Source organism: Erythrolamprus reginae, chromosome 4 (assembly GCF_031021105.1).
Source record: "Erythrolamprus reginae isolate rEryReg1 chromosome 4, rEryReg1.hap1, whole genome shotgun sequence".
Classification (NCBI taxonomy): domain Eukaryota; kingdom Metazoa; phylum Chordata; class Lepidosauria; order Squamata; family Dipsadidae; genus Erythrolamprus; species Erythrolamprus reginae.
The window spans coordinates 136,175,225-136,201,373 of record NC_091953.1 but is presented as its reverse complement, the minus strand read 5'-3'; the positions used below and the strand labels follow the sequence as shown (position 1 = coordinate 136,201,373).

Here is a 26,149-nt window from a genome sequence, read left to right as displayed (position 1 = left end):
TCGTTTTCCCCCGGCTGTTTTGCCGTTTACGATCCCCGCTGCCGCTTGTGGATTCCTTTAATCCTTTGGCCTGGAGGTCTTGGTGCAAGTATTGCTTCATTGATTTATTATAGTATTATTGTTAAAGGGCTTAAGAAATACCTCCTGCGGAGTGAGACGCTTGTTTCTAGTCTCCTGGACTTAGTCGATCGCTTCCCCTTTAAGAATTCTATTACGGAGCGATTTTTCGGCGCGAAGGCCTTCGCGCCCTTTTTAAATTTAGGCCTCTCGTGTTGGCCTTCTGCCAGCCGCGTAGGCCTCAGTCCACCGCTTGGATCCCGGAGTGGGCTTTGGGACGCTCAGGCTTAATTCTCCACCGGCTAAGCCTCCAACCAGAGTGCCTTGGTTACTTTATTTAAGTTTAGGGAGGCTGGCCACGCTGTATTTGGGGACACGAACTCTGGGTTTGCCCAGATTGCCCTCAAGTCTCAGCAGCTCCGAGGCCTCGGAGCAGGATCCATTCCTCTTGGGAAGTCTTTAAAATTCTTCTCCCTAATTATTCAGTTATTGGCTCAGCCTTGTCTTCTGTTAATTGTCAGACTATGGCTACTTTTCCCAAGAGAGGCACCACTCAAGGTCCCAGAGAGGCCAGGCCTACAGGCGATGAGATTACCAGTATCCCCCAGGCCTCGACCTCCTCTTCTTCAGGGGCCCGCCCCTCGACCAAGGTCACCAGGGCTGAGAAGAGAAGGGACCTAGCCCTACAAAGAATCCATGACAAATCAGCAAAGCGTTTGTAAGTACAGGCCCAAGTACTCAGTAGTCATGACCCCCCAGAGGCTTCTAATCTGCCTTCTTCTGGGGTCACTGTGTTATCTCTAGATGAGCCAAACCTAGACAGACCCCAACCTAACCTATGGGGAATAGGTCCAGAGGAACCAGATATTATTGAAGATTCCCCCCAGCCAGGATCCTCCCAGGCCTTCAGGGATTCTTCTGCCATTCCTGCTGATATTTCTAGTTTACCTCCTGAATTCCAATCTATTTTTTCTGTGTTATCCAAGGCCATTGATGCTAAACTCTCTACCATCAATGCGCTTCCCTTACCTCCTCCACCTCCTCGTCCCTCCCGCCCCTTGGGTTCTTCCCCAGCGGTTAGAGCTCCTATTCAGGATGAATCAGATTCCTCTCAGGACGAATATGAGGATATGGAGGAGGATGAGGATCCTTTTCAAGGCCTCTCAGATGATGAGGAATCCCAAATAAAGGTTCCTTCTCCAATTACTATTTTTCCTTCTCAATTGTTCAAATCTCTCCTCCTCAAAGCTAGAATTTCTACGGGATTGGCGGCCCAGGAGAAACAGGCCTCCACATCCACTGATCCCCCGGAGGAGAATTTACCTTACTTCACAGAGGAACAGGAGGATAACGAGGTAATTCCTATGCCTAAATTGTTTAAAGATGCCTTACTTAAGCAGTGGGATTTCCCAGCCTCTGGGCTTAATCCCTCAACCAAGGACAAAAAGTTGTACAAACTCTCCTCTTCCTATGAGGAGCTCCTATCCTTTCCTAAACCGGATGAACCTGTCAAGATCCTTCACTCGGCGGCTGCTGTGCCAGGCGAAGCAGAGGAAGTCCTCCGCCCAGAGGACAAGCGGATTGAACAAATGCTCAAAAGAGGATTCACCGCAGATTCCTGGGCCATTAAAAGTTCTGCAGCGGCTTCCTTTTTCTCCAGAGCCATGCTTCTGTGGCTTCGCCAACTTCAACAGCATATTCCGCCCGATGACTTGAGAGGTCAACAAGACTTCAACAAGGTCTTTGCAGCTGCTCAGTACGTGGCTGATGCCACTTTACAATCTACTAGATTTTCTGCTAAGTCTATTGCAGCTTCTACAACGGCAAGAAGACTCCTATGGCTTCGCCCTTGGCAAGCAGGAGTACGTCAGAAGTGGCAGTTATCTCTGGGACCCTTAAAGCGCGACCTTCTTTTCGGGGATCTTCTGGATCCACTCCTCACGGAAACCACGGACAAGAAGAAAGTATTGGGTCCAACCACCAAAAAGGCTACCAAAACGCAGTCCTTTCGTCGCCCAGGGCGTCAGCAAGATCAAGCGGCTTCCTATCAGAGATCTCCAGGTCAGTATTCCCCCCGCTTTCGTTCCCAAGGTAGGAACTCCAGGGGCAGAGGTTTTCGCTTCCAAAGGGGAGCGTCCTCTAACAGGGCTTCAAAAAAACCTAGATGGTAGTTTTTCCTCGATTCCCATAGGTGGTCGCCTAGCCCATTTCGCCTCTAATTGGCGTCTCACCTCCAAGGACCCCTGGGTCATTGACACTGTTCAAACAGGCCTTCTTTTAGAATTTATTTCTCCCCCCCCGAAACGTTTTATTTCCTGCCCTTCTCCCAGGTCCTCCTCAGATTGTAACCGTATGGAGGAGGCCATTTCCCACTTATTGTCCATCAGAGCCATTCAACCGGTTCCTCCCGGTCAGAAGGGTCTAGGTTTTTATTCCATCCTATTTATGGTTCCAAAATCCTCCGGAGGTTGGAGAGCTATTTTGGATTTAAAGAAGCTGAACCTATTCATCAAATATAGGAAGTTTAAGATGCACTCCTTATCATCCATTTTGGCCGCCATCCACCCGGGAGATTTCATGGTCTCTTTAGACCTCACTGAGGCCTACCTCCACATTCCTATAGCCAAATGCCACAGAAAATTTTTACGTTTTTCCTTTCAGGGCAGGCATTTCCAGTATAGGGCGATGCCATTTGGCCTTTCCTCGGCCCCTCGGGTCTTTACAAAGCTCTTGGGGTCCCTGGCGGCCTATATCCGGGCGTCTCCCATTCACATTTTATGTTATCTTGATGATATTTTGATTCATGGGAACTCCCTAGAGAAAGTGAAAACAGACCTTTCTGTCACCATGTCAGTTCTTCAGGACCATGGATTTTCCATCAACTTTGACAAAAGTCATCTCCAACCTTCCACATCCATCTTACACCTGGGATCCGTTATTAATTCAGAATCATCCCAGGTCTTTCTCTCTCCTGAGAGAAAAATCAGTATAGGGGAGTTAATTTCTTGCATTTTATCTCATCCTTCAGTATCCATAGTAACCCTGTCTTCCCTTTTGGGGAAGATGGTGTCATGCATAGGCATCATTCCCTGGGCTCGCCTTCATGCTAGGGAACTACAGTGGCTCCTATTACCCTTTCAGAGATCGGGGCACAGCAACTCAAGTCGTCGCATTGTCATCCCACCAATTGTTCGCAGATCCTTCAAGTGGTGGAAGTCTCCGGCAATGGACAAAGGATCCCCGTTCAGGTGCCCGGATCAATTCGTCATCACCACAGATGCCAGTCTATCGGGATGGGGCGCCCACGCCCAGGGGATGATAGCCCAGGGCACGTGGTCCCCGGAGGAAGCTTCCAAGCCAATCAATTGGCTAGAGATAAGAGCCGTTTCCCTGGCTCTGAAGCATTTCTCTCCTCGCATTCCCAACCGGCACGTTCTCATTCTCACCGACAACATTGCCACAAAAAGCCATATCTGCAGACAGGGGGGCACGAGATCCAAGGCCCTCATGAGGGAGGCCCTCAAGTTAGGCCTTTGGGCGGAAAAACATCTTCGGTCGCTCCTAGCCGACCACATCTCGGGGAGCCTCAACGTCCAGGCGGATTGGCTATCTCGAGCAACGATAGACCCAGGAGAGTGGAATCTCCATCAAGACCTGTTCCATCAAATCAGCCTCAGATTCGGCCTACCAGTTCTGGATCTCTTCGCGACCAATGCGAACGCCCAACTCCCTCGCTTTTTTTCCAGATTTCCATCCCCGGGAGCGGAAGCAATCAATGCCCTCCGGAGCCCATGGCCTCCAGGCCTACTTTACGCATTCCCTCCAATTCCAATTCTCCCGGACGTGATTCACAAGGTCCTCACCGAGAGGGCCCGAGTAATCCTAATCGCCCCTCATTGGCCCCGCCGGCCCTGGTTCGCGGATCTCCAACAGCTGTCCGTCCAGGACCCTTGGCGACTCCCCGTTTCGGGGGATATGCTGCGGCAGGGGGCCTCATTCCATCCAGACCCGGAGTGGTTCCACCTCACCGCCTGGCTGTTATCAGGAGAGACTTAGAACTGCGTGGCCACGACCCCGATACAGTGGAGGTCATTTTAAAGGCCAGAAGGGGTTCGACCAATCGTATCTACGACCATACGTGGTCCAAGTTTCACCAGTGGTGTCTACAGGAAGGCCTCTCTCCCCTGTGCATCCCCATACACAGAATCATTTCCTTCCTTATGCAAGGTTTCCATCAGGGACTCTCCACCAGCACCCTCCGGCGTCATCTGGCGGCCATTTCCTCTGTCCTAGCGGGGCCCCGCAGACAGCCTCTCCGCTCCTTTCCAGAAGTTCAGGAATTCCTCAAGGGCATAGCCAACCTCAGACCTTCCAAGGTCCACAGGTATCCATCCTGGGATTTGCCACGGGTTCTCCATTCCCTCACGCAGGCACCATACGAACCCCTAAAATCGGCGTCCCTCAGGTACCTATCCTTTAAAGTAGCATTCCTGGTGGCTATTACCTCTGCCCGACGCATTTCGGAGCTGGCGGCCCTCTCAATCAGGCAGGACCTCTGTCAATTTCATCAGGACAAGGTAGTCTTGCGACTGGACCCCACCTTCTTACCCAAGGTCAGTTCTATGTTCCACAGAACTCAGGATATTGTCCTACCTTCCTTCTGCCTCCAACGAGACCATCCCTTGGCAATTAGATGGCACACCCTGGATCTCATTAGAGCGCTGAGAATCTATATCCAACGCACAGGACCCTTTCGGAGGTCAGAAGCACTTTTTATAGCCTATCACCCCAGAGTCATGGGTGCCAAAGTGTCTTCAACAGTAATAGGCCGTTGGATCAGAGGGACTATATCTAAGGCCTACGAGTCGGCCTCCCTCTCAGTTCCAAGGAACATCACAGCGCATTCCACCAGGAGCGCAGCCACCTCGGCCGCTTGGGCGACTCAAGCCCCGTTGGAGGAGGTCTGCAAAGCAGCCACTTGGGCCTCGCCAAATTCCTTCATCAGGCACTACAAGATTGACTCTTACGCTTCAGCGGACGCTGCCTTCGGCAGAAGGGTACTCCAATCCGTTATCTCACACGATAGCAATCTAATCCCACCCTAGGGACCATCTATTGGGTATGTCCCATGTGACTGCTGGACCCGCTCCTTCAGTACGGAGAATAGGCGTTGATTGCTTACCTGAACGCCTCTTCTCGTACGGTGAGCGGGTACAGCAGTCACTTCCCGCCCTTGTATGTGTCTTCTTCTTTACCTTCCTATAACCTTTCTTCCTCTAACAATGAGAGTTGAACACTACAGAGCTTCACAGCTGAGCCTAGTCTATGGATTCGCGAATTCTGGGGAAGGGGCGGATCCAGCAAGCTTTTTTAACACTAGGCTCAGTTCCACCGGATTGGACATGAGCAACCCATGTGAATGCTGTACCCGCTCACCGTACGAGAAGAGGCGTTCAGGTAAGCAATCAACGCCTATTCTCCTTCAACCCAAACATCCAAAACGCAGCAATCAGCGAGAAAAATCTTACACACCCATCGCACACAAATCTTGGCCACCCATCGCAGCAGCGTTCCTGCCCTTAGCCATAATATGTCTTCATGGGAAAACAAGGAAAGTTCAGTTGCCTCTTTTATGTCGGAGAATCTCAACAGACAAACTGGAAATATATATTTTCTTTTCTCTTCCCTTTTAACCAACTCCTCCTCTTTTCCTGAATTTTAGTGGAAGCATCCTGCCACAATGGAGACGAGACCATGACCATTGAAGCGGCGGAGGCTCTTCTCAACATGGATTCTCCGGGCCCGATGTTGGACGAGAAAAGACCAGGTGAGTCTCAAGAAGGGATAGCAAAAAATAATAATAATAAAATTATGGGGGTACCCAGATACTCCCATATTAGTCCAGCACTCTGCAAGCTGCCCTGGCTTCTGATTGGTCTCCAAACGTAATTTAAGGTGTTGGTTATTGTTATGAGTGGTCGATGACCAGCTCAGTTAGTCACAGATTTGAGGAGGGTGAACCGAGTCCATCTTACCCTAGGCCAGTGTTCTTGACAACTGAGTCAGAGAGTGAGAGTAAGAGTGAGGGAGAATTGGAACTTGAGAAACCTGGGGAACCACCAGAGACTGTATAAACCCCAATTATGGTAATGTCTGAGTCAGAGGAGGAGGGGGATATTGCGGACCAGGAGCCCCTATTAGATTGCCAGGGTCAGAAGGTCACGAAGCAGACAGGAATATCTTTATGGGAAAAGTTCCAGAAGGTGAATATCTCTGTGGAAGGAAGTCTAGACAATGAATATCTCTAGAAAACCATTGACCACACCCAGAGAGTACATAAGTGAGGATTTATGGGGGAAATGGTGTGGAGAATCAACGTTTGTGTTGTGGAGGTCCTAGATCCGGAGTTCAAGAAATGCTTTGCTGGCAAACTGCTGTTATCCCTTTAAGTTGTGCAAAGGTGTAGCTGTCAGAGGAAAACACGAAGATTTGTGAGTGTGTGTTTAAAAGGACATTAGTCCACTTAGGAATGCCTTGATTGGATTTGGCTCCCGGCCCTCAGCCTGCTTCTTATCTATTAGACAATTTGACCGGGAACGCTGCCAGCATGGAAAGAAGCCTGACCTTGTTTTGTACAAATCATTTAAAAATATAGATGTGTTTGGTTTGAATTTGGTTTGTTGGGGGTCAAGGGAAAGGGAGGGTCTTGCCTTCTCTTTCTGCTCAAGATCCCCATGGACAATTGGTGGGCCACTGTGGGACGCAGAATGCTGGACTCAATGGGCTTTGGCCCAATTCAGCAGGGCTCTTCTTAGGTTCTGATTTCCCATCGGCCACCGTTAAATACCTATGGGGGTGGTCAACAATTCCCTAGAGTTAACTAACTGCAGACTACTTCCTTTTCCCCATACAAGTATTCTTGTCTTTTCCTTAGTCTTTTAAGGTGGGCATCTAACAAAGGCTCCTGGTCTTCCCTCTTCTCTAAGTCAGACCCTACTGTCATTGGCATATCTGCCACTTCTGGTGGTCCTTCAGGTTCATCCAGGTCTATCTCTCCCTCACTCTCACTCTCTGCATCAGCTGGCAGCACCACTGGCCCAGGGTACCAAGATGGGCCTCGTCATCCTCCTCAGACTCTATCATTACCAGAGTTGGTTGAGGACCAGTCACAACAATTGTATAGTGCCCTGGCCAGTAGTATAAATGATGGACGGTTGTACGTTTGTTTATATGGGGTTTTAAATTTTGTATTCGTTTTTATATTTGCATTTGGGGACATTTTTAAAAAATTTTGTAGTATTTTATTGTTGTACGCTGCCCTGAGAGTGGCGGTTTATAAATTTGATAAAATAAATAAAATAAATTCAGCGTGATTTTTATTATTTATTATTACAGTGTTCCCTCGATTTTCGCGGGTTCGAACTTCGCGGAAAGTCTATACCGCGGTTTTTCAAAAATATTAATTAAAAAATACTTTGCGGGTTTTTTCCCTATACCATGGTTTTTTCCACCCGATGACATCATATGTCATCGCCAAACTTTCGTCTGTCTTTAATAAATATTTTTTTAAATAAACTTTAATAAATAAACATGGTGAGTAATAATCTGAATGGTTGCTAAGGGAATGGAAAATTGCAATTTAGGGGCTTAAAGGGTTAAGGGAAGGCTTGTGATACTGTTCATAGCCAAAAATAGTGTGTTTACTTCCGCATCTCTACTTCGTGGAAATTCGACTTTCGCGGGCGGTCTCGGAACGCATCCCCCGCGAAAAGCGAGGGAACACTGTATTATTATTTATTAAATTTGTATGACGCCTCTCTCCGTAGACTCGGGGCGGCTCACAACAGTAATAGAAAAAACAATGTAGAATACAAATCTAATAATTAAAACTAAATAATTAAAACTTTTGCAAAGCTCTGTTTAGCGAAGGTATTGGGGAAAAACCACTTTTTAAACAAATTCTCTAGAGAGGGTTTAGAATGGCCTTTTAGTAAAAGCTGGGGAAGGAAATTCATTTTCAGGTTTTCTAAGGATATCGTTTTCCACGGTAGCAGACTGGGGAAGGAAAAAAGCCAGATTAAGCTCTTAATCTGCGTGTGTGCATGTGTGTTTTAAAAAATGGCATTAATTAAATTTCTTAAGCTTGGATTCCCATTTAAATTAATGAAATGTGAAAACGTTTAGAGTGTTGATTGGAGCATGTTCAAATATTTAACATTCATAAAACCTTCTTGTTCCCCCCTCCACTCCCTTCTTCCCCTTGCATTCACAGTGCAATTACACGTCCAAATTATTACTGATTCATTTATCTTTATTTTGCTCCAATCCGCAGATATTCACACGCATCAGTCACTTCAATAATGATATATGGGGGGAAATGGTTAAGACTTTTCTGAGTTCAGCCCTTTGCTCTATTAGGTTTAGGTTTATTGGATTTATATGCCGCCCCTCTCCGCAAACTCGGGGCGGCTCACAACAATAATAAAAAACAGTACAGTACACAATACCAAATCCAATGCCCACCCATCCAGTTCCAATTTAAATTAATAATCTCATAAAAAACAGTATATATAAAAAAACAGGCACACAGTCAATCAATCAACAAAACAACATGGGCAAGGGGGAGGTGTTTTAGTTCCCCCATGCCTGATGGCAAAGGTGGGTCTTAAGGAGTTTACGAAAGGCAGGGAGGGTGGGGGCAATCCTAATCTCAGGGGGGAGCTGGTTCCAGAGGGTCGGGGCCCCCACAGAGAAGGCTCTTCCCCTGGGTCCCGCCAGACGACATTGTTTATTCGACGGGACCCGGAGAAGGCCAACTCTGTGGGACCTAACCGGTCGCTGGGATTCCTACGCCAGCCAAAGTATCCCGTGGAACTGTATTCATTTCCTCTTTTTTTTACGGCGAAGCAGCAAAGAATAAAAAAAATACAACCGAAAGTGACTTTGAAAACGATGACTTACAAAATCAGAAATGTGTGTGTTTAGCACTACGATTGGGGAGATTTCAATTCAGTTTGCCTCTTAGACATGGAATTGCCCTTGGGAATTTTGCCCCATCGTGGGTCTCTTAGTCTATCCAGATGGGGCTTGCTCCCAGTTTCGATGGTAGTGGGAATTTCCCCCACTCGTGATCGCCGGTTGCCACGCCCTCAAACCATGTCTTTGGCGCTGCCATAGGTGCCTCCATCTTGTTTTTTGGCTTCTGCGCATGCGCAAAAGCTTAGCTTTTGGTGCTGCTGCACGTGGCACGGGAGAAAGCAAACTATTGACCCCCTCAGAGAGGATTCACAACTTGGGCGTCCTCCTCGATCCACAGCTGACATTGGAACATCATCTTTCTGCTGTGGCGAGGAGGGCATTTGCCCAGGTTCGCCTGGTGCACCAGTTGCGGCCCTATTTGGACAGGGAGTCATTGCTCACAGTCGCTCATGCCCTCATCACCTCGAGGTTCGATTACTGCAATGCTCTCTACATGGGGCTACCTTTGAAGAGTGTTCGGAAACTTCAGATCATGCAGAACACAGCCGCGAGAGCCATCATGGGGCTTCCCAGATTCGCCCAGGTTTCTACAACACTCCGTGGTCTGCATTGGCTGCCAATCAGTTTTCGGTCACAATTCAAAGTGTTGGTTATGACCTTTAAAGCCCTACATGGCATTAGACCGGAATACCTCCGGAACCGCCTACTACCGCACGAATCCCAGCGGCCGATAAGGTCCCACAGAGTTGGCCTTCCCATTGACTAAACAATGTCGTTTGGTGGGCCCAGGGGAAGAGCCTTCTCTGTGGCGGCCCCGGCCCTCTGGAATCAACTTCCCCCGGAAATTAGAACTGCCCCCACCCTCCCTGTCTTTCGTAAATTACTCAAGACTCACTTATACCACCAGGCATGGGGGGGTTGAGACACCTTTCCCCCCCAGGTTTCTGTATATTTTGTTTCATGTTTGGTATGAATGTGCTGTTTGGTTTTTAAATATATGATAGGGTTTTATATGCTTCTTTTAATATTAGATTTGTTTTGTTATAATATTGTTTTTATTGTTGTGAGCCACCCCGAGTCTTCGGAGAGGGGCATAAATCAATCAATCAATCAATCAATCAATCAATCAATCAATCAATCAATAGTTAAATAATTATATAGTTAAATGAATGAATGAATGAATGAATGAATGAATGAATGTAAGCTTGAACCCACTCCTGACCCTATCCACCCTCAGAGAATGGTTATTTCTTGGGACAATAGGATCCTTGGATTTCCTAAAGGAAAGATGAGAGACACACGACAAAATTAAATATATAAGTCCTCGACTTACAACACTGAAAAAGATGACTTACAATCAGTAGCGGGTTGCTACAGATAAGGACGCCGCATCTGTAGCAAAGGTTTCTCTTGCGTGTGCACGTCCCAGCGAGATTTTGCTTCTGCACATGCGCAGGAAGCCAAATTTCACGAGGGGGTGCACGCATGCATATGTGATTTCAGCAATTTTTGCCTATGCGCAGAAGCAAAAAAAATCCGCTGAAATATCGCTCGCACGCATATCCCCTCACACGATATTGCTTCCTGTGAATGCACAGAATCAAAATCTCGCTAGGATGCGCGAGGACGCACACCGTTGCTGTGTCCCAGATTCACGTGATCCTCTTTGGCGACGTTTGGACGAGGAAAATCTGTGGGGGAGACAGATTCAATTAACAACCATGTTAACTTTCCAACTGCAGTGATTAGGTTAACAACTACGGCAAGGAAGATCGCGTAAAAATGGGGTGAAATTTATTTAACCCCCATCTCACTTAACAACCAAAATTTTGGGTTCCATTATGGCCGTAAATCAAGGACTACCTGTATTAATTTTGACTTTTTTTATGAAAGTGATTTACATTCACGGCTTCGTTTGGAAGACGTTGCCCATGAAAAGTCTCGCCGCTTGATTGTTACACCCTCTAGTACAGTGGTTCTCAACCTTCCTAATGCCGTGACCCTTTAATACTTTTTCTCATGTTGTGGTGACCCCCAACCCCAAAATAATAAAATGATAAGGAAACTTGGGGGTGGGTTCTAACTGACCTCGCTGCCTCTTCGCTTCCTCTTGCGCTGTGTGGTGCGTGGGTGCTTTGTAAGCGCATGCATGCGCAGTGATGAATTTTTTATTTTATTTTTTTTAAAAAACAGTCAAAAACAAGATGGTGACGCATGCGCAGGGTTACTGTGGCTCGGTCTGGTTAACTGGAAAAGAAAGAAAAGAAAAAGCTTATGTTTTATTTAGAATAATAATTGGAAGGAACATAACAGTTCTTTTAGTTGAACCCCCTGCTTAATTTCTCTCTCCCTCCCTCCCTGTCCCGACCCCCCCCCCCACTTTAAGAAACCGGTCTGTCTCCCAAAATACAATAAAACCGGCCTACCCCGCAGGATTCTTGGTTCCAACCAAGAATGCAATACAGTGATCCCCCGAGTTTCGCGATCTCGATCTTTGCGAAACGCTATATCGCGATTTTTCCACCCGATGACGTCACTCCCTTCCTTTCTCATCTTTCTTTCTCTCTCTCTTTCTCTATCTTGCTTCTTCCTCTCTCACACTCTCTTCCTCCCTCTCTCATCTCTTTCTTTCCTTCTCTCTCTTTCTCTATCTCTCCCCCTCTTGCTCTCGAGCGGCAAGCGAGCAGCCGGGCGGGCGGGTGAACGGGCAAGCGGAGCGGCCGGGCGGGCAGGTGAATGGGCAAGCGAGCAGCCGGGCAGGCGGGTGAATGGGCAACCAGAGCGGCCGGGCGGGCGGGTGAACGGGCAAGCGAGCAGCCGGGCGGGCGGGTGAACGGGCAAGCGGCAAGCGATCTTGGGGTTTCCCCTTTGCCTGGGCGGTGGGAAGACCCAGGGAAGGTTCCTTCGGCCGCCCAACAGCTGATCTGCTCCGCAGCGCGGCAGCAGCGAGGAGCCGAAGATGGGGTTTCCCCGTTGCCTGGGCAATGGGGAAACCCCATCTTCGGCTCCGCGCTGCTGCCGCGCTGTGGAGCAGATCAGCTGTTGGGCGGCCGAAGGAACCTTCCCTGGGTCTTCCCCGCCGCCCACACACAAACTCCACCATCTGCGCATGTGCCGCCATGAAAAAAAGGGCGCACATGCGCAGATGGTGTTTTTACTTCCGCACCGCTATATCGCGAAAAATCGAGTTTCGCGAGGGGTCTTGGAACGGAACCCTCGCGAAACCCGAGGGATCACTGTACTTAAGAGGCAACCCCCACGGTTTGCCTCCTTTTTTTTCTGAGGAAACTTTCCAGTGGGAGTTGAAACAATTATCAGCAGCCAATCAAAACATGTGTGATATGTTTGTCACCAGTCACCATGGTAAGCCACTCTCTGTCTTTTACTAGCCAATCAAAATGCCCCTCCTATGTTTTTTACCAGGCCATCCTATGTTCTTCACCAGTTGGTACCTGTCACAGGTGTGACATCAATATAATATAGGTATATCCAAAGAGCTTTGTTTGAATGCAATGCTGTGTTAAAATTTCAAAGCAATCGATGAAGTACTTTTTGAGATTTGGTGTCCCTAACAAAGATATTCAGGAGTTTATTTGCATGTGTGTGGGGACCTGCCTGGAGACGGATAGAGGAGTGGAGTCTTGGTTCCTAAGACCATTGGAAATATGTGCTTTCCAAAGGTCTTAGGTGGCCCCTGTGAAAGGGTCTTTTGACCCACAAGGGGTCCTGACCCACAGGTTGAGAACTGCTGCTTTAGTACAATCTTTACATAGGTTTAGTTACTCTCCTGTCGTTTTTTCGAAGCCCACGTGTTTGAAGCCGAGGATGACGTTGAAGCCGCTCCTGTGACTCACGTGTCGGTCAGTCTGGATGGCATCCCAGAAGTCGTAGAGGTTCATCAAATCCAGGAGGCATTTTGTGAATCATCCAGTACAGCCGAACAACCAAAGAAGAGAAGAGGTAAAGAATAAAGTTAGAAAGGGGGCACTAAAGAAATAACTGAAACTGTACTTTACATGCGAGTGTCAAGGACATCTAGGAGCCCCTGGTGGCACTCTGGTTGGAATGTGGTACTGCAGGCTGACTCTGCCCACTGCCAGGAAGTTCGATCCTAAACGACTCAAGGTTGACTCAGCCATCCATCCTTCCGAGGTGGATCAAATGAAGACCCAGATTGTTGGGGGCAAGAGGCTGATTCTGTAAACCGCTGTGAAGCATTGTATAAGTCTAAATGCTATTGCCCTCCCTCCCTCCCTCCCTTCTATCTTATCTGTATGGGTAATATATCTAACCTGTCTGTCTATCTACCTATCTACCTCTCTACATCTATCTATCTATCTATCTATCTATCTATCTATCTATCTATCTTTCTATCTAATCTATCTATCTATCATCGTCTGTCTGTCTGTCCGTCCATCCGTCCGTCTATCTTGTCTCTAATATCTGTCTGTCCGTCCATCCATCCATCTATCTTGTCTGTCTAATATATTTATCTATCTGCCTCCTCCCCTCTCTCTCCATCCATCTAGCCAGCCATCCTTTCATCCCCAAAATTGGTTTACTAAACATTTGGTAGAAAGAAGGACTTAATCGGTTAATGTCTCTCCCCACACACACACACACACACACACCCTTCGTTACTTCTCCTTAGGAAATTTTTCTGTAACTGCTGCTTTCTTTTGCAGGGAAGAAACCCAAAGTTCCTCGGCCGGAATCGCCCAGCCTGACTCCAAATATATCTGTGAAAAAGAAAAACAAAGACGGGAAGGGTAAGCGCCCGAATTGGGGGTTGAATTCTGAGTGGGGCAGGAGTCAAGTCCTCCCAGGGAGAGAAACACCCTCTCTTTATGATTTCATATTCTCTCCAAGGAGAGGAGCTTGGAATCAACCCAGGAGCTTTCTGGCCTTTGATTTGGGTTTAAATTGTTTTTAGAGGTTTTCATATTACAGTAACCCCTCGCTACTTCGCGGTTCATCTTTTGCGGATTCGCTACTTCACGGGTTTTCAAAGGGGGCTTAAATACATTCAATCCATTGAAAATTTTAAATCCATTAAAATTCATAAAATTCTTCTACCGTACTACTGTACTCTATTGAAGAAACTTGTAGGATATCACCTGTAGTTCCAGCTGAGAAACATTATAGAATGGCTGCTTCATGCAAAGGGAGGGTTTTAAAAGTCCAAACACTCGTTCGATACATAAAAAAACCATCTTTCCTCTACTTCACGGAAATTCGTTTTTCACTGGTGGTCTTGGAACGCATCCCCCACGAAAAATGAGGGATCACTGTATTTGTGTTTTAATTTGGGTTGCGAGCCACCGAGAGTGCTGAAAGGAGATGGCCGGCATACACATTGAATAAATAAATAAAATAAATTTGATAGAGTAGTAGATCTAGTAGATGCTTGGAACCAACTTCCAGCAGACGTGGTTGGTCAATCCACAGGAACTGAATTTAAACATGCCTGGGATAAACATATATCCATCCTAAGATAAAATGCAGGAAATAGTGTAAGGGCAGACTAGATGGACCATGAGGTCTTTTTCTGCCCTCAATCTTCTATGTTTCTGTAGGAAGCAGAGGGATCACAATAAATGAATGATTGATTGGGAGATTATCCCTGTTTAATTCCTTGGCTGTTGCTGCTCTTTCCTTCTTCTTCTCCTCCTCTTCCTCCTTTTCTCTTTTTCCTTCTGTTTTCCCTTCTCTTTCTTTTTCTCCTTCTTCTCTTTCTCCTCCTCTTCTTCCTCTTTTTCTTTCTGCTTTTTTCTTTTTTCTTCTCATCCTTTTCTCTTTCTCTTTTTCTGCTTCTTTGTCTCCTCCTCCCCCTCCTCCTTCGTTTCTCTTTCTCCTTTTCTTTCTGCTCCCCTTTTTCTTTCTTTCTCTTTTCCCTTTTTTCTCCTCTTCCTCTCTCCTTTCTCTCTCTTCTCTTTTTACTTCTTTTCCTTCATCTTTTCTTTCATCTCTTCTTTCACCTCCATCTTTCTCTTCCTCCCTCTTCTTCCTCCTCTCCTTCCTTCCTTCCTCCCCCTCCCCCTCCCTCCCCTTCTTTTTCTTCTGTTTTTCTCTTTTGCTGTTTCCTACTCTTTTTTCTTTATCCTTCTCTTTCTCTTTCTCCTCTTCTCTTTCTCCTCCTCTTCTTTCTCCTTCTTTCTTTCTTTCTTTCTTTCTTCTGCTTTTCTCTTTCACTGTCTCCTTCTCTGTTTCTATTCTTTATTTTCTTCCTCCTTTTCTCTTTTTCCTCCTTCTCTTTCTCTTTCTCTTTCTGTTTTCTCCTTTTTTTCTTCCTTTCCTCTTTCTCTGTCTCCTTCTCTTTCTGCTTCTTTTCCTTCTCCTCTTTTTCCTCTTCTTTCTCCTTCTTTCTCCTCCTTTTCTCTTTCACTATCTCCTTCTCTTTCTCCTTTTCCTTCTCCTCCTCTTCTCTTTCTCTGGAGGGTTCAGGGAAGCAGAAAAACAACACAATGGGCAAACCGGAAATGGGTTTTCTGAACTTCCGGTTTGCTTGTTTGGGCATTTTTTTTCACCTACCAGGCTTCAGAAAGGCCTGTGCGCATGCGCGGGGGCAGTGCAGGGGCGTGCGCACGCGCGGAATGGGAGGGAACAATTGTGGGCACGTGCACGCATGGTAGCACACCCACACACACCCCTTTTGGCACGCGAAAATGTTTGCCCTCCTCTCCCTAAGGGCCCAACCGGACTCCGAAAGAGTGTTGACTTTCCGTTGTCTCTGTTTCAGGAAACACCATTTACCTCTGGGAATTCCTGCTGGCGCTGCTCCAGGACAAGGCCACCTGCCCCAAGTACATCAAGTGGACCCAGCGGGAGAAGGGCATTTTCAAGTTGGTCGACTCCAAGGCCGTGTCCCGGCTGTGGGGGAAGCACAAAAACAAACCGGACATGAACTACGAGACCATGGGCAGAGCGCTCCGGTGGGTGGGATTTAATCGGAAGCGCAAACCTTCCCTCCCAACGCCCGGACGTGGCGGAAGCCTTTTAAGCCCCAGCCGTTGGGGTGCAAAGCCTTGCTAGGTCTTGGCCCCAACTCTGTGTAAGAAGCACTTTGCGGCAAATACCAATTGAATTGTGGAACAAATTGGGAACACAAATGTTTGTCCAGTACTGGAGGTCCCTGTTATGGCCACAGCTGATCTTAAAACGTCTATGGCTAAGTGCGACAGTTGTTATGCGGATTTTAATGTGATAGAGAAGTTCCCATTGTCTTCATCCTCCTGTTCCTTCTCCTTGCACTTCTTCTGTTTCTTCCACTTCTTCTCCTCTTTATTAGTCTCTTTCTTCTCCTTCTCTTTCTCCTCCTCCTCCTCCCCTCTTCTTTTTCTTTTTCATTTTCCCCTTCTTTCTCTTCCCCTCCTCTTTCTTCTTCTCTTTCTTCTTTTTCTTTCATTTCTTCTTCTTCTTTTTCTTCTTCTTCTTCTTCTTCTTCTACTACTACTACTACTACTATTACTTCTTCTTCTTCTTCTTCTTCTTCATTTACTCCTTCCTCCTCCTCCACCTCGTCCTCGTCCTCTTTCTTTTTCTCTTCCTACTCTTCTCCTCTTCTTCCTCCCCCCTTTATTTTTTCTTCTCCTCTTCCCTCCTCCTCCTCTTTCTCCTCCTCCTCCGTTTATTTTTCTTCCTCTTCCTTCTCCTCCTCCTCTGTAGAATCTTTGACTGGAGAAAAGAACCTTTCTCCAGTTGAAAGAAGACACTTAATGCCACCGCACATCACTGATTCTGCAATGATATTTCAGAAAGTGCACATGAACCCGCTCAAATGTTTTCACCGATCAATACACGCTTGGGAAAGTAGCTGCACGTTCTGTAAATTCCCCCCCCCCCCAAAAAAAAACCGTTTAGGAGAGTAACTTTTTTTGTTCTTTTCAATTTGTCTTTGAAGTGGATGTGTTTTGTTTCAACCCTGGGTGTGGCTTCTTTCTCCCCCCTTGTTTGCACAGATACTATTACCAAAGAGGCATTTTAGCCAAAGTAGAGGGCCAACGCTTGGTGTACCAGTTCAAGGAGATGCCCAAAGACATCATCTACATCGACGACGTCGACCCCAGCCCCAGCCTAGAGTCTCCGGATTCCTCCCTCCTCTCCACCCCCAACAGGAGCCAAGCAGGCAAAGCCAAGGCCTCTCCCAACCCAGGCGCCAAAGGATCGGGCCCCCTTCTGAAATTGCCCTTCAACGCCAAATCCCCCAAGCTCAAGCAGCCCTTGGAGACTGTCGCCCAGCCCTTGACCCCCGAAATGTTGACCACGATGCAGCCCACCCATTCACCCCATGGCACTCAGCTTTATCGGACAGTCCATCTCATGCCGTCCATGCAATCCATCCAGGAAGGGCACGCGGCCGTAACCAGTAGCTTGCTGGAGGAATCGCTGAATCCTTCGGTTCCAAGCATCAGGTAAGGAAATTAAAAATGGAATCGGGGAGATCTTTGCTGTGGTTTCCCCCTGCATTCTAAATAATAATAATAATAATAATTACTAATAATAACAATAATAATAATAATAATAATAAACTGAAAGAGTAGTAGATCCTTGGAACAAACTTCCAGCAGATGTGGTTGGTAAATCCACAGTAACTGAATTTAAACATGCCTGGGATAAACATAGATCCATTGTAAGATGAAATACAGGAAATAGTATAAGGGCAGACTAGGTGGACCATGAGGTCTTTTTCTGCCACCAATCTTCTATGTTTCTATGTTTCTAAAATAAAAATAACAACAACAACAACAACAACAATAATAATGATTATATATAATAATAATTCCCTCAACACTGTCAGACCTTTTACTAAATCTGCAGTTTTTAGTAGTTTTTCTCACCATTCCTATCATCCTTTTCCTCCCACTTAGGACTCTATGACTGTAACTTGTTGCTTGTATCCTAAGATTTTTATTAATATTGATTATTTCTTCATTGCTTATTTGACCCCTATGACAATCATTAAGTGTTGTAGCATGTGATTCTTGACAAATGTATCTTTTTCTTTTATGTACACTGAGAGCATCTGCACCAAAGACAAATTCATTGTGTGTCCAATTACACATGGCCAATATTCTATTCTATTCTATTCTATTCTATTCTATTAATAATAATTTATTAGATTTGTATGCCGCCCCTCTCCGAGGACTCAGAGCAGCTCACAACAGCAAAACACAATATACAAATCTATTTAAAAGCAATTTAAAATCCTTCTTATAAAAAACAATCACACAACCTAAAAACCATAGTAGCTAAGGGGTACATAACCATATTTGTCAGAATATAAGACGCACCTTAGTTTTTGGGGGAGGAAAATAGGGAAAAGAATCTGCTTACCAGGTATTCATGTGGCTAGCGACCTTAGTCTGGTCTGCTTCAGCACATTATTTTATCCCCTGGTTAAGGGCTGCGGGGAAAAAAACTTGCTTGGAGAGAGTAACAATGAAAGAGCTTGCAAACCAAGCTTGCAAGGCAAAGACTTAGGGGCTTGGAAAACATTCTTTGCAGAGAGTAACAATGAAAGAGCTTGCAAGTGGGTAAGAGCTGGGAACATTGTTAGCACCTAGTTAGGGCTGGAAATAAACATTTGGAGCAAGTAGAGCAATGAAAGAAAAAGCTACAAAACAGGGTTTGGAAAACATTCTTTGCAGAAGAGTCAACTCCCCCGAGAGATTTGTATGGCCCCCACCCTCCCCGCTTTTTGTAAGTCCTTAAAGACCCATCTCTGCCAACAGGCTTTGTGCCATTAAGTTCAACATCTCGCCCCTGGCCAAATGAATGGAATTATTGTATGATAGGGTGAATGTGAGTGACTGGTTTTAATAAATTGGGATTTTAGAAATATATGCTGCTCAAAAAAAATAAAGGGAACACTTCAATAATAGAATATAATTCCAAGTAAATCAAACTCCTGTGAAAGCAAACTCTCCACTGATTTCATTTTGTTGTCAGCACATTCAACTTTGTATAGAACAAAGTATTCAATGGGAACATTTCATTCATTCAGATTTAGGATGTGTTATTTGAGTGTTCCCTTTATTTTTTTTGAGCAGTGTGTTTTAGATTAGATTTCTACACACTTGTATTTGTTTTGTTGTGAGTTGCCCTGGGTTTGAGGAGAAGAGCGGCATAGAAATCAAATTAAATCAAATAAAAAATCAAATCAAATCAATACATAAATAAACAAAAAAGAAACCAGACGAGATAAAAGTATAAAAAGTGCAAATTTAGGATATTTCTTTATGACATCCTTGCCTTTCGTAAGCTCTGCCGCCAGGCATGGGGGAATTGAGATTCCCTTTCCCCCTAGGCCTTTACAATTTTATGCATGGTATGTCTGTATGTAAGTTTGGTTTTTATAATAATGGGCTTTTAACTGTTTTTAGTATTGGATTATTATTATTATACAGTAATACCTCATGATACGAACTTAATTGGTCCAAGGAGGAGGTTCGTAAGACGAAAGGTTCGTAAGACGAAACATTGTTTCCCATAGGAAACAATGTAAAGTCAAATAATCCGTGCAACCAAAGAAAACCCCGCAAAAAAACGGCTTTCGGCGACTGCTGGGAAGCCGCGCGGCTGTTTTAAAAGGTGTTATATGTAAGGATGTAAAGTTTGTGAAAAAATTAAAAATAAATAATTAGGGGGGGAAAAGGAAGAAACCATGAAAATCCTGTTGCTTTTTGAAAAAAAAAAAAAGCACCCTCCTTTGTGCCAAGTGTGATGCAGGAATATAAATATAGATTGAGTAGAGAATAAAATAATTCCGTAGCCGAATCCAACGAGAAATGAAGCGAGAGGTTTTTCTAACCCTCATTTTTCTGTCTCTTCCCCCCCTGCCATTTTTAATTGTAATTACTCTTTAAGGATATAGCTTGCGTTAAATAGAAAAACCACTGTTGCAAACATTGTCTGTTGTGAGTTTTGTCTGATTCTGGCAGAAAGGGATTGACAGAAGCAGGCACTTCTCCTAGCTTGATCTGTAGTTGTCAAGCTAATTAAGAATGAAGAGCAGGCGAGCTGAAGAACAAATGTTTAATTTGAGGTTATTCGCAGGGTAAGCCATGCACGGTTGATTCCCATTTCCCAGCAGTTCCGAATTATTCCAGCAATCTAATCCAAATATTTATGTATTTTTTTTTTGCATTTAAATATAGCATTGTTTCTCATGCTCTTTTTAGGGCAAAAGGCATGAAATCTGCAGTCCTGATTCTAATTTTATGCGGTTTGCAATGATGGATGAGACAAATAATGAAAACATTTCCACGTCAGAGGTCTTCAAACTTGGCAGCTTTAAGACTTGTGGACTTCAACTCCCAGCATTCTCCAGCCAGCTATACTGGAAGAATTCTGGGAGTTGAAGCTATGCTGGCTGGGGAATTCTGGGAATTGAAGTCCACAAGTCGTAAAGTTGCCAAGTTTCAGGACCCCTCTTCTATGTCGCCGATTTAGCGATGCATCGCATTTTGGCAAGAGTTCCAGTTTATTGCCTTATTTAAAATATTCTAAAATATTCTCTTTTCAGTAAAAAAAAACCCGAAATAAATGAAAAAGTTGGCCAGATCCGATTTAGGGAATAATGAAAGAAGCTGAGGATTTTAGAGGAAAGAGAGAGAATCCATTGTGATAAAAATTTTAGGATGTGACTGGAACTCTACGGAAACATTGAGTTTGTTTGGCCATTGATTGAAAATTGGTACACGTTTTTTATTCTTTTTTTTCTAAAAAAAACAAATTAGTATATAAAACGCAAAAGCTGCACGAATCTCAGCGCCCGATTAGGTCCCACAGAGTGGGCCTTCTCCGGGTCCCGTCAACTAAACAATGTCGTTTGGCGGGACCCAGGGGAAGAGCCTTCTCTGTGGCGGCCCTGGCCCTCTGGAACCAACTCCCCTCAGAGATTAGAATTGCCCCCACCCTCCTTGCCTTTCGTAAGCTCCATAAAACCCACCTCTGCCGCCAGGCATGGGGGAACTGAGATATTCTTTTTCCCTAGGCCTCTACAATTTATGCATGGTATGTTTGTATGTATGTCTGGTTTTATAATAAGGGTTTTTTAGTTGTTTTAGTATTGGATTGTTACATGCTGTTTTTATCACTGTTGTTAGCCGCCCCGAGTCCATGGAGAGGGACGGCATACAAATCCAATAGATAGATAGATAGATAGATAGATAGATAGATAGATAGATAGATAGATAGATAGATAGATAGATAATAGAAAAAATTAAGGTGGAATTTATGTCTGACTGTTTAAATGGGAGTGATTGGTTTTTAATTACTTTTGAGTTTTAAGGATTTGGGTTTTTTTAGTTTAGTTAAACTGGTTTTAAATTTGGATTTAGGATGCTTTTATTGTTTTTATAGGTTGTAAGGAAAGGGGCGGCATATAATTCCAAATAATAAAATAAATATATGTATCTATTTTTCTATTTATTGGGGGAGGGGGGGCATGAATTAACAACTATCATGGCCAAATCAGATGAATGATTAGTATGGAGGTTGTTGTGATTGGTTAATTTATGGGTTTTTAATTAGGGTTTTATAGTTTTTTAGATTTTAAATTTTACTTCTTTTTACTGTTTTGTATTTACATTGTTACATAGAAACATAGAAGATTGACGGCAGAAAAGGACCATCTAGTCTGCCCTTATACTATTTCCTGTATTTTATCTTAGGATAGATATATGTTTATCCCAGGCATATTTAAATTCAGTTACTGTGGATTTACCAACCAGGTCTGCTGGAATTTTGTTCCACACATCTACTCCTCTTTCAGTCAAATAATATTTTCTCACGTTGCTTGTGATCTTTTCCTCAACTAACCTCAGATTGTGGCCCCTTGTTCTTGTGTTCACTTTCCTATTGAAAACACTTCCCTCCTGAACCTTATTTAGCCCTTTAACATATTTAAATGTTTCGATCATGTCCCCCCTTTTTCTTCTGTCCTCCAGACTATACAGATGGAGTTCATGAAGTCTTTCCTGATCAGTTTTATGCTCAAGACCTTCCACCATTTTTGTAGCCTGTCTTTGGACCCGTTCAGTTTTGTCAATATTTTTGTAGGTGTGGTCTCACCAGCGCCCCATACAGCGGGATCACAATCTCCCTCTTCCTGCTTGTTATACCTATAGCGATGCAGCCAAGCATTCTACTTGCTTTCACCCATTTGGAGACTGTCAGAAAACATTACCCCTAAATCCTTCTTTTCTGAAGTTTTTGTTAACACTGAACTGCCAATACAATATTCAGATTGAGGATTCCTTTTCCCCAAGTGCATTATTTTACATTTGGAAACAGTAAACTGCAGTTTCCATTGCCTTGACCACTTATCTAGTAAAGCTAAATCCTTTTCCATATTACAGACACCTCTAGGAGTATCAACCCTATTCTTTCACTGTTACTGTCTGCAAAGAATGTTTCCAAGCTCTACATTTTTGTAGAGTTTTTTTCATTACTCTAACTTGCTCCAAGTAAGTTTTTTTCCCAGCCCCTGTTTTGTTGTAAGCCGCCCTGAGTCCCTCGAATTAAGTAAATAAATAAATAAATGACATGATTTCTCTTCTTTCCATAGGACCATTCAAGCCTCAGGCCAGGTTCCCGTCGTGGTTTCTCCCGGGAACCAGCAACTGCACACCGTCACACTCCAGACAGTGCCTTTAACCACGGTGATAGCCAGCGCGGATCCGAATTCTTCGGCCGCACCCCAGAAGTTTATCCTACAAGCCATCCCGTCGTCGCAGCCCTTGACTGTCCTTAAAGAGAACGTGGTGCTGCAGTCGTCCAGGCCCGCCTCTCCTCCGTCGTCCATCGTTTTCAGCCCCGCTCAGGTCCACCAAGTCCTCGCCGGCAACGTCCAGTCGATTTGCAACGGGGTGGCTCCCTCGCCGCCTTTCAGCACCGCCGCCCCTGTAGTAACTTTTACGCCCAGCAGTTCCCACGGGGCAGCTGCTCAGCAGCCTTCCAATGCCGTCATCACGTCGGTGATCAAGGCGCCCGAAACCAAAACCGCCATCATGCAGGCGACTGTGAAACTGGAACCTGAAAATTTTGTGGCGGGGGAAGAGGAACAACCCGTGGAGACGAGTTTCCACCAACAGCCCTTTGTGGTCGTGGTCTCCACTTCCAACGGGTTCTCGCCCGCGGTACACATCAAAGAGGAAAGTGAACAGTCGCCCGACCCTTACGAGTAAACGAGAAAAAAATTAAGTAAATTTTACCGTCGCTCTTTTCCTGAATGTGATGAAAAACGCCTCCGCCAATTGTGTATGTAACTTTTTTGATTCCAAAGCCAGGCATTATAAAGCTACCTTATTTTTTATTTTTGGTTACATTTTAAATTTCTCGAATTATATTTTAGAAGTGACGCAGTAGAGTTGATTTCCAGCTTCGTGGTTTCCTCCGCCGTATAAAATATATGTTTCGGAAAAAATGTCAAGCATGAAGGAACATGCAGCTTATCTTTTCTCTCTCTCTTTTTTTGTCTTTGATCACTGTCCAAAAATTCTAAATTTCTTAGGCTTCCTGTATTATTTGTTCTTTATCTCACATAATAATGTAATCAGTGCTTTCAAGCAATAGTTAATTATAGGAGGAGTTTTTAAAATGTCGTTATCTCACTTTTTTTTTTTTTTTAGTAAATTCCAAAGATCTTTTTACTCAATGTACTTAGAATATATTTTGTTTTATATGGATATATAAAGCAGTGGGTGATCGGATCGTCATTTGTTCAATTGCCTTTTGCCCCAATGAGAAATCATTTTGAAAATAGAAGTATTTCCCTTCTATTAACACGGTATTTACCACCACTTATGCATTCTATTTACTATATATTTTCTATTCTAAAATAGACAATATCTTTGATAAAGCGGCTCCCCAAAACGGGAGCTGTCACTACAGGTGCAATTATTTTTTCAGGCCAATTAAAACCTTTTGAGGCATAAAGAAATGTGCTGTTGTTTTTCGCAATTATTTTTATAAGGAAATGAAAAAAATAGAAGTATATGGGACTTAACCCGAGTATTTTGAGATTAAAATATTTCTACAAAGTACCTTTTCTATTGTAAATATGTAATTTAATTTCTCAAAAAGATTTTTTTCATAAAAAAAGATATTTCCATAGAACAATATTTTATAGATACAGATAAGATTATTATGTTTAGAGCTCTAAAGTTATACGTATTCATGTATTGCAGAGTGAATTTGTATTTAAAAGGAAAAAAAAATTAAATTGTGGGACCTCTTAAAGCTGTTTCCTCTTTTTTGTATTTTAATTGGTTTATCATGAAAATAAATCAAGTACAACATCCTGTTATCTTCGTCTTTCTCTGTCTGAAATCTGATATTATGGTAGGCATTCAAGTTAGGCCTGTAATAAAATACCCTGTATAAGAAGAATCAGTTTTTTAAGATACAGAAATCTTTATTATTTTAACCAAAAAAAGAAAGGCCTTTAAAGCTAGGAAGGAAGAGTGAGAAATTAAACATAAGAAAGCCTTGGGAAATGGCGGTAATGGTTCATTAAATAAATAAATTATTGGCTGCATTCATCTCTGATCTACTTGGCATATATTAAAAGGATCTGGCACCTTGTTTAATCAGAAAGGGCTCAGAGATTTCTTAACTCCCATGAGTTAAACTATCTTGCAAAGTGTACAGCATCAGGCTATCTGTGCATCACCCATTCCTATCTGAATAAGTACAGATTACAAGTCCAGTGTCCAGAATGTATGAACCTACTATTTCTGCCATAAATGAAATTAAACATATACCATATTATGTGAGAATTAACATCTTGGTCCTGCTGAATCACGGTGTGTATGAGTGTATGATTGTACTATTTTATCTTTATTGTTATTATTATTGACTACTTTAATAGGGGTTTATTGCTTAATATTTGATTTATATGTTTTGTCTTGCTTTATTGTTGTAAACTGCCCTGAGTCTCATAGGATTGGGCTGCCTATGTCGAATTTTATTTATTTTTTTAATTTATTTTTTTATTTATTTTGTCCAATACACAATGAGGGTTTTAGTGGGTATATATCTATATACACATAGTAAAATACATGATGAAGGTTATAGAGAATATACTCATAGTAAAATATATCTAAGAAAGAATAGAAAAGAAGATACAGTATAGTAATAGAACATATAAATGAAACAATAGAAGAAGAGATATAGGAATAGAAGAAAGGTATAGGAGATATAGGAGAGCTATATATATAGAATGAATGAATGAATGAATGATCACTCACTCACTCAATCAATCAATCAATATTTTTCGGACTATAAGACACATTTATAGTGTCCTGTTGAACAAATTCAAATATTTTAGTTCTTTAATTGTTTTTATAATGGCTTGGTAAGACTACAGTTGGAATATTGCCAGTTTTGGTCACCACAATATATAAAAAAAGATGTTAAGACACTGGAAAAGTGCAGAAAAGAGCAACAAAGATGATTTGGGGACTGTAGGCTAAAATATATGAAGAACCTTTGCAGACATTAGATGTGCCTAGTTTAGTGAAACAAACTAGAGTTGACATGATAGCACTCTTCCAATGCTTGAGTTCTCCTCTGTTTGATGTAGAGAAGAAGGGGTCAACCTATTTTCCAAAGCACCTGAAGGCAGGATAAGAAACACCCGATGGAAACTGAATCAAGAGAGAAGCAACCAAGAACTAAGGAGAAAATTCCTCTATCACTTATCTCTCTATGTATCTCTATGTCTGTCTGTCTGTCTATCACTATATGTATGTATCACTATCTCTGTATCTCTCTCTCTCTATCTACCTACCTACCCATCCATCTACAGTATCTGTCTGTCTGTGTCCATCCATCCATCTCCATCCATCCATCTATCATCTGTCTGTCTGTCTGTCTCTTTATGTATGTATCTCTGTCTATTACTGTATGTATCTGTCTATCACTACTATGTATGTATCTCTCTGTCTGTTTGTCTATCACTATCTCTATGTATCTTTCTCTCTGTCTCTATCCATCCATCCATCCATCTATTATCTCTATCACTATATTTATGTATCTATCATCTCTCTATCACTATCATTATCTCTCTCTGTGTGTATCTCTCTCTCTCTCTCTCTCTCTGTGTGTG

The 26,149-nt window shown here is 43.7% G+C and overlaps 1 protein-coding gene across 2 annotated transcripts in view; it reads left to right on the top strand.

Moving 5' to 3' along the window:
• The window catches only part of ELF1 (E74 like ETS transcription factor 1), an 89,857-nt gene extending 65,519 nt beyond the window's left edge, over positions 1-24,338 (top strand). For both annotated transcript variants that reach the window (XM_070751372.1, XM_070751373.1), the window contains exons 4-9: positions 5,780-5,884; positions 12,841-12,996; positions 13,722-13,805; positions 15,776-15,968; positions 16,995-17,447; positions 22,607-24,338. In XM_070751372.1, the coding sequence (XP_070607473.1) occupies positions 5,780-5,884; positions 12,841-12,996; positions 13,722-13,805; positions 15,776-15,968; positions 16,995-17,447; positions 22,607-23,225 (1,610 nt within the window). In that variant the 3' untranslated portion in view covers positions 23,226-24,338. The remainder of the gene's footprint in view (positions 1-5,779; positions 5,885-12,840; positions 12,997-13,721; positions 13,806-15,775; positions 15,969-16,994; positions 17,448-22,606) is intronic.
• The last annotated feature ends 1,811 nt before the right edge of the window (positions 24,339-26,149 follow it).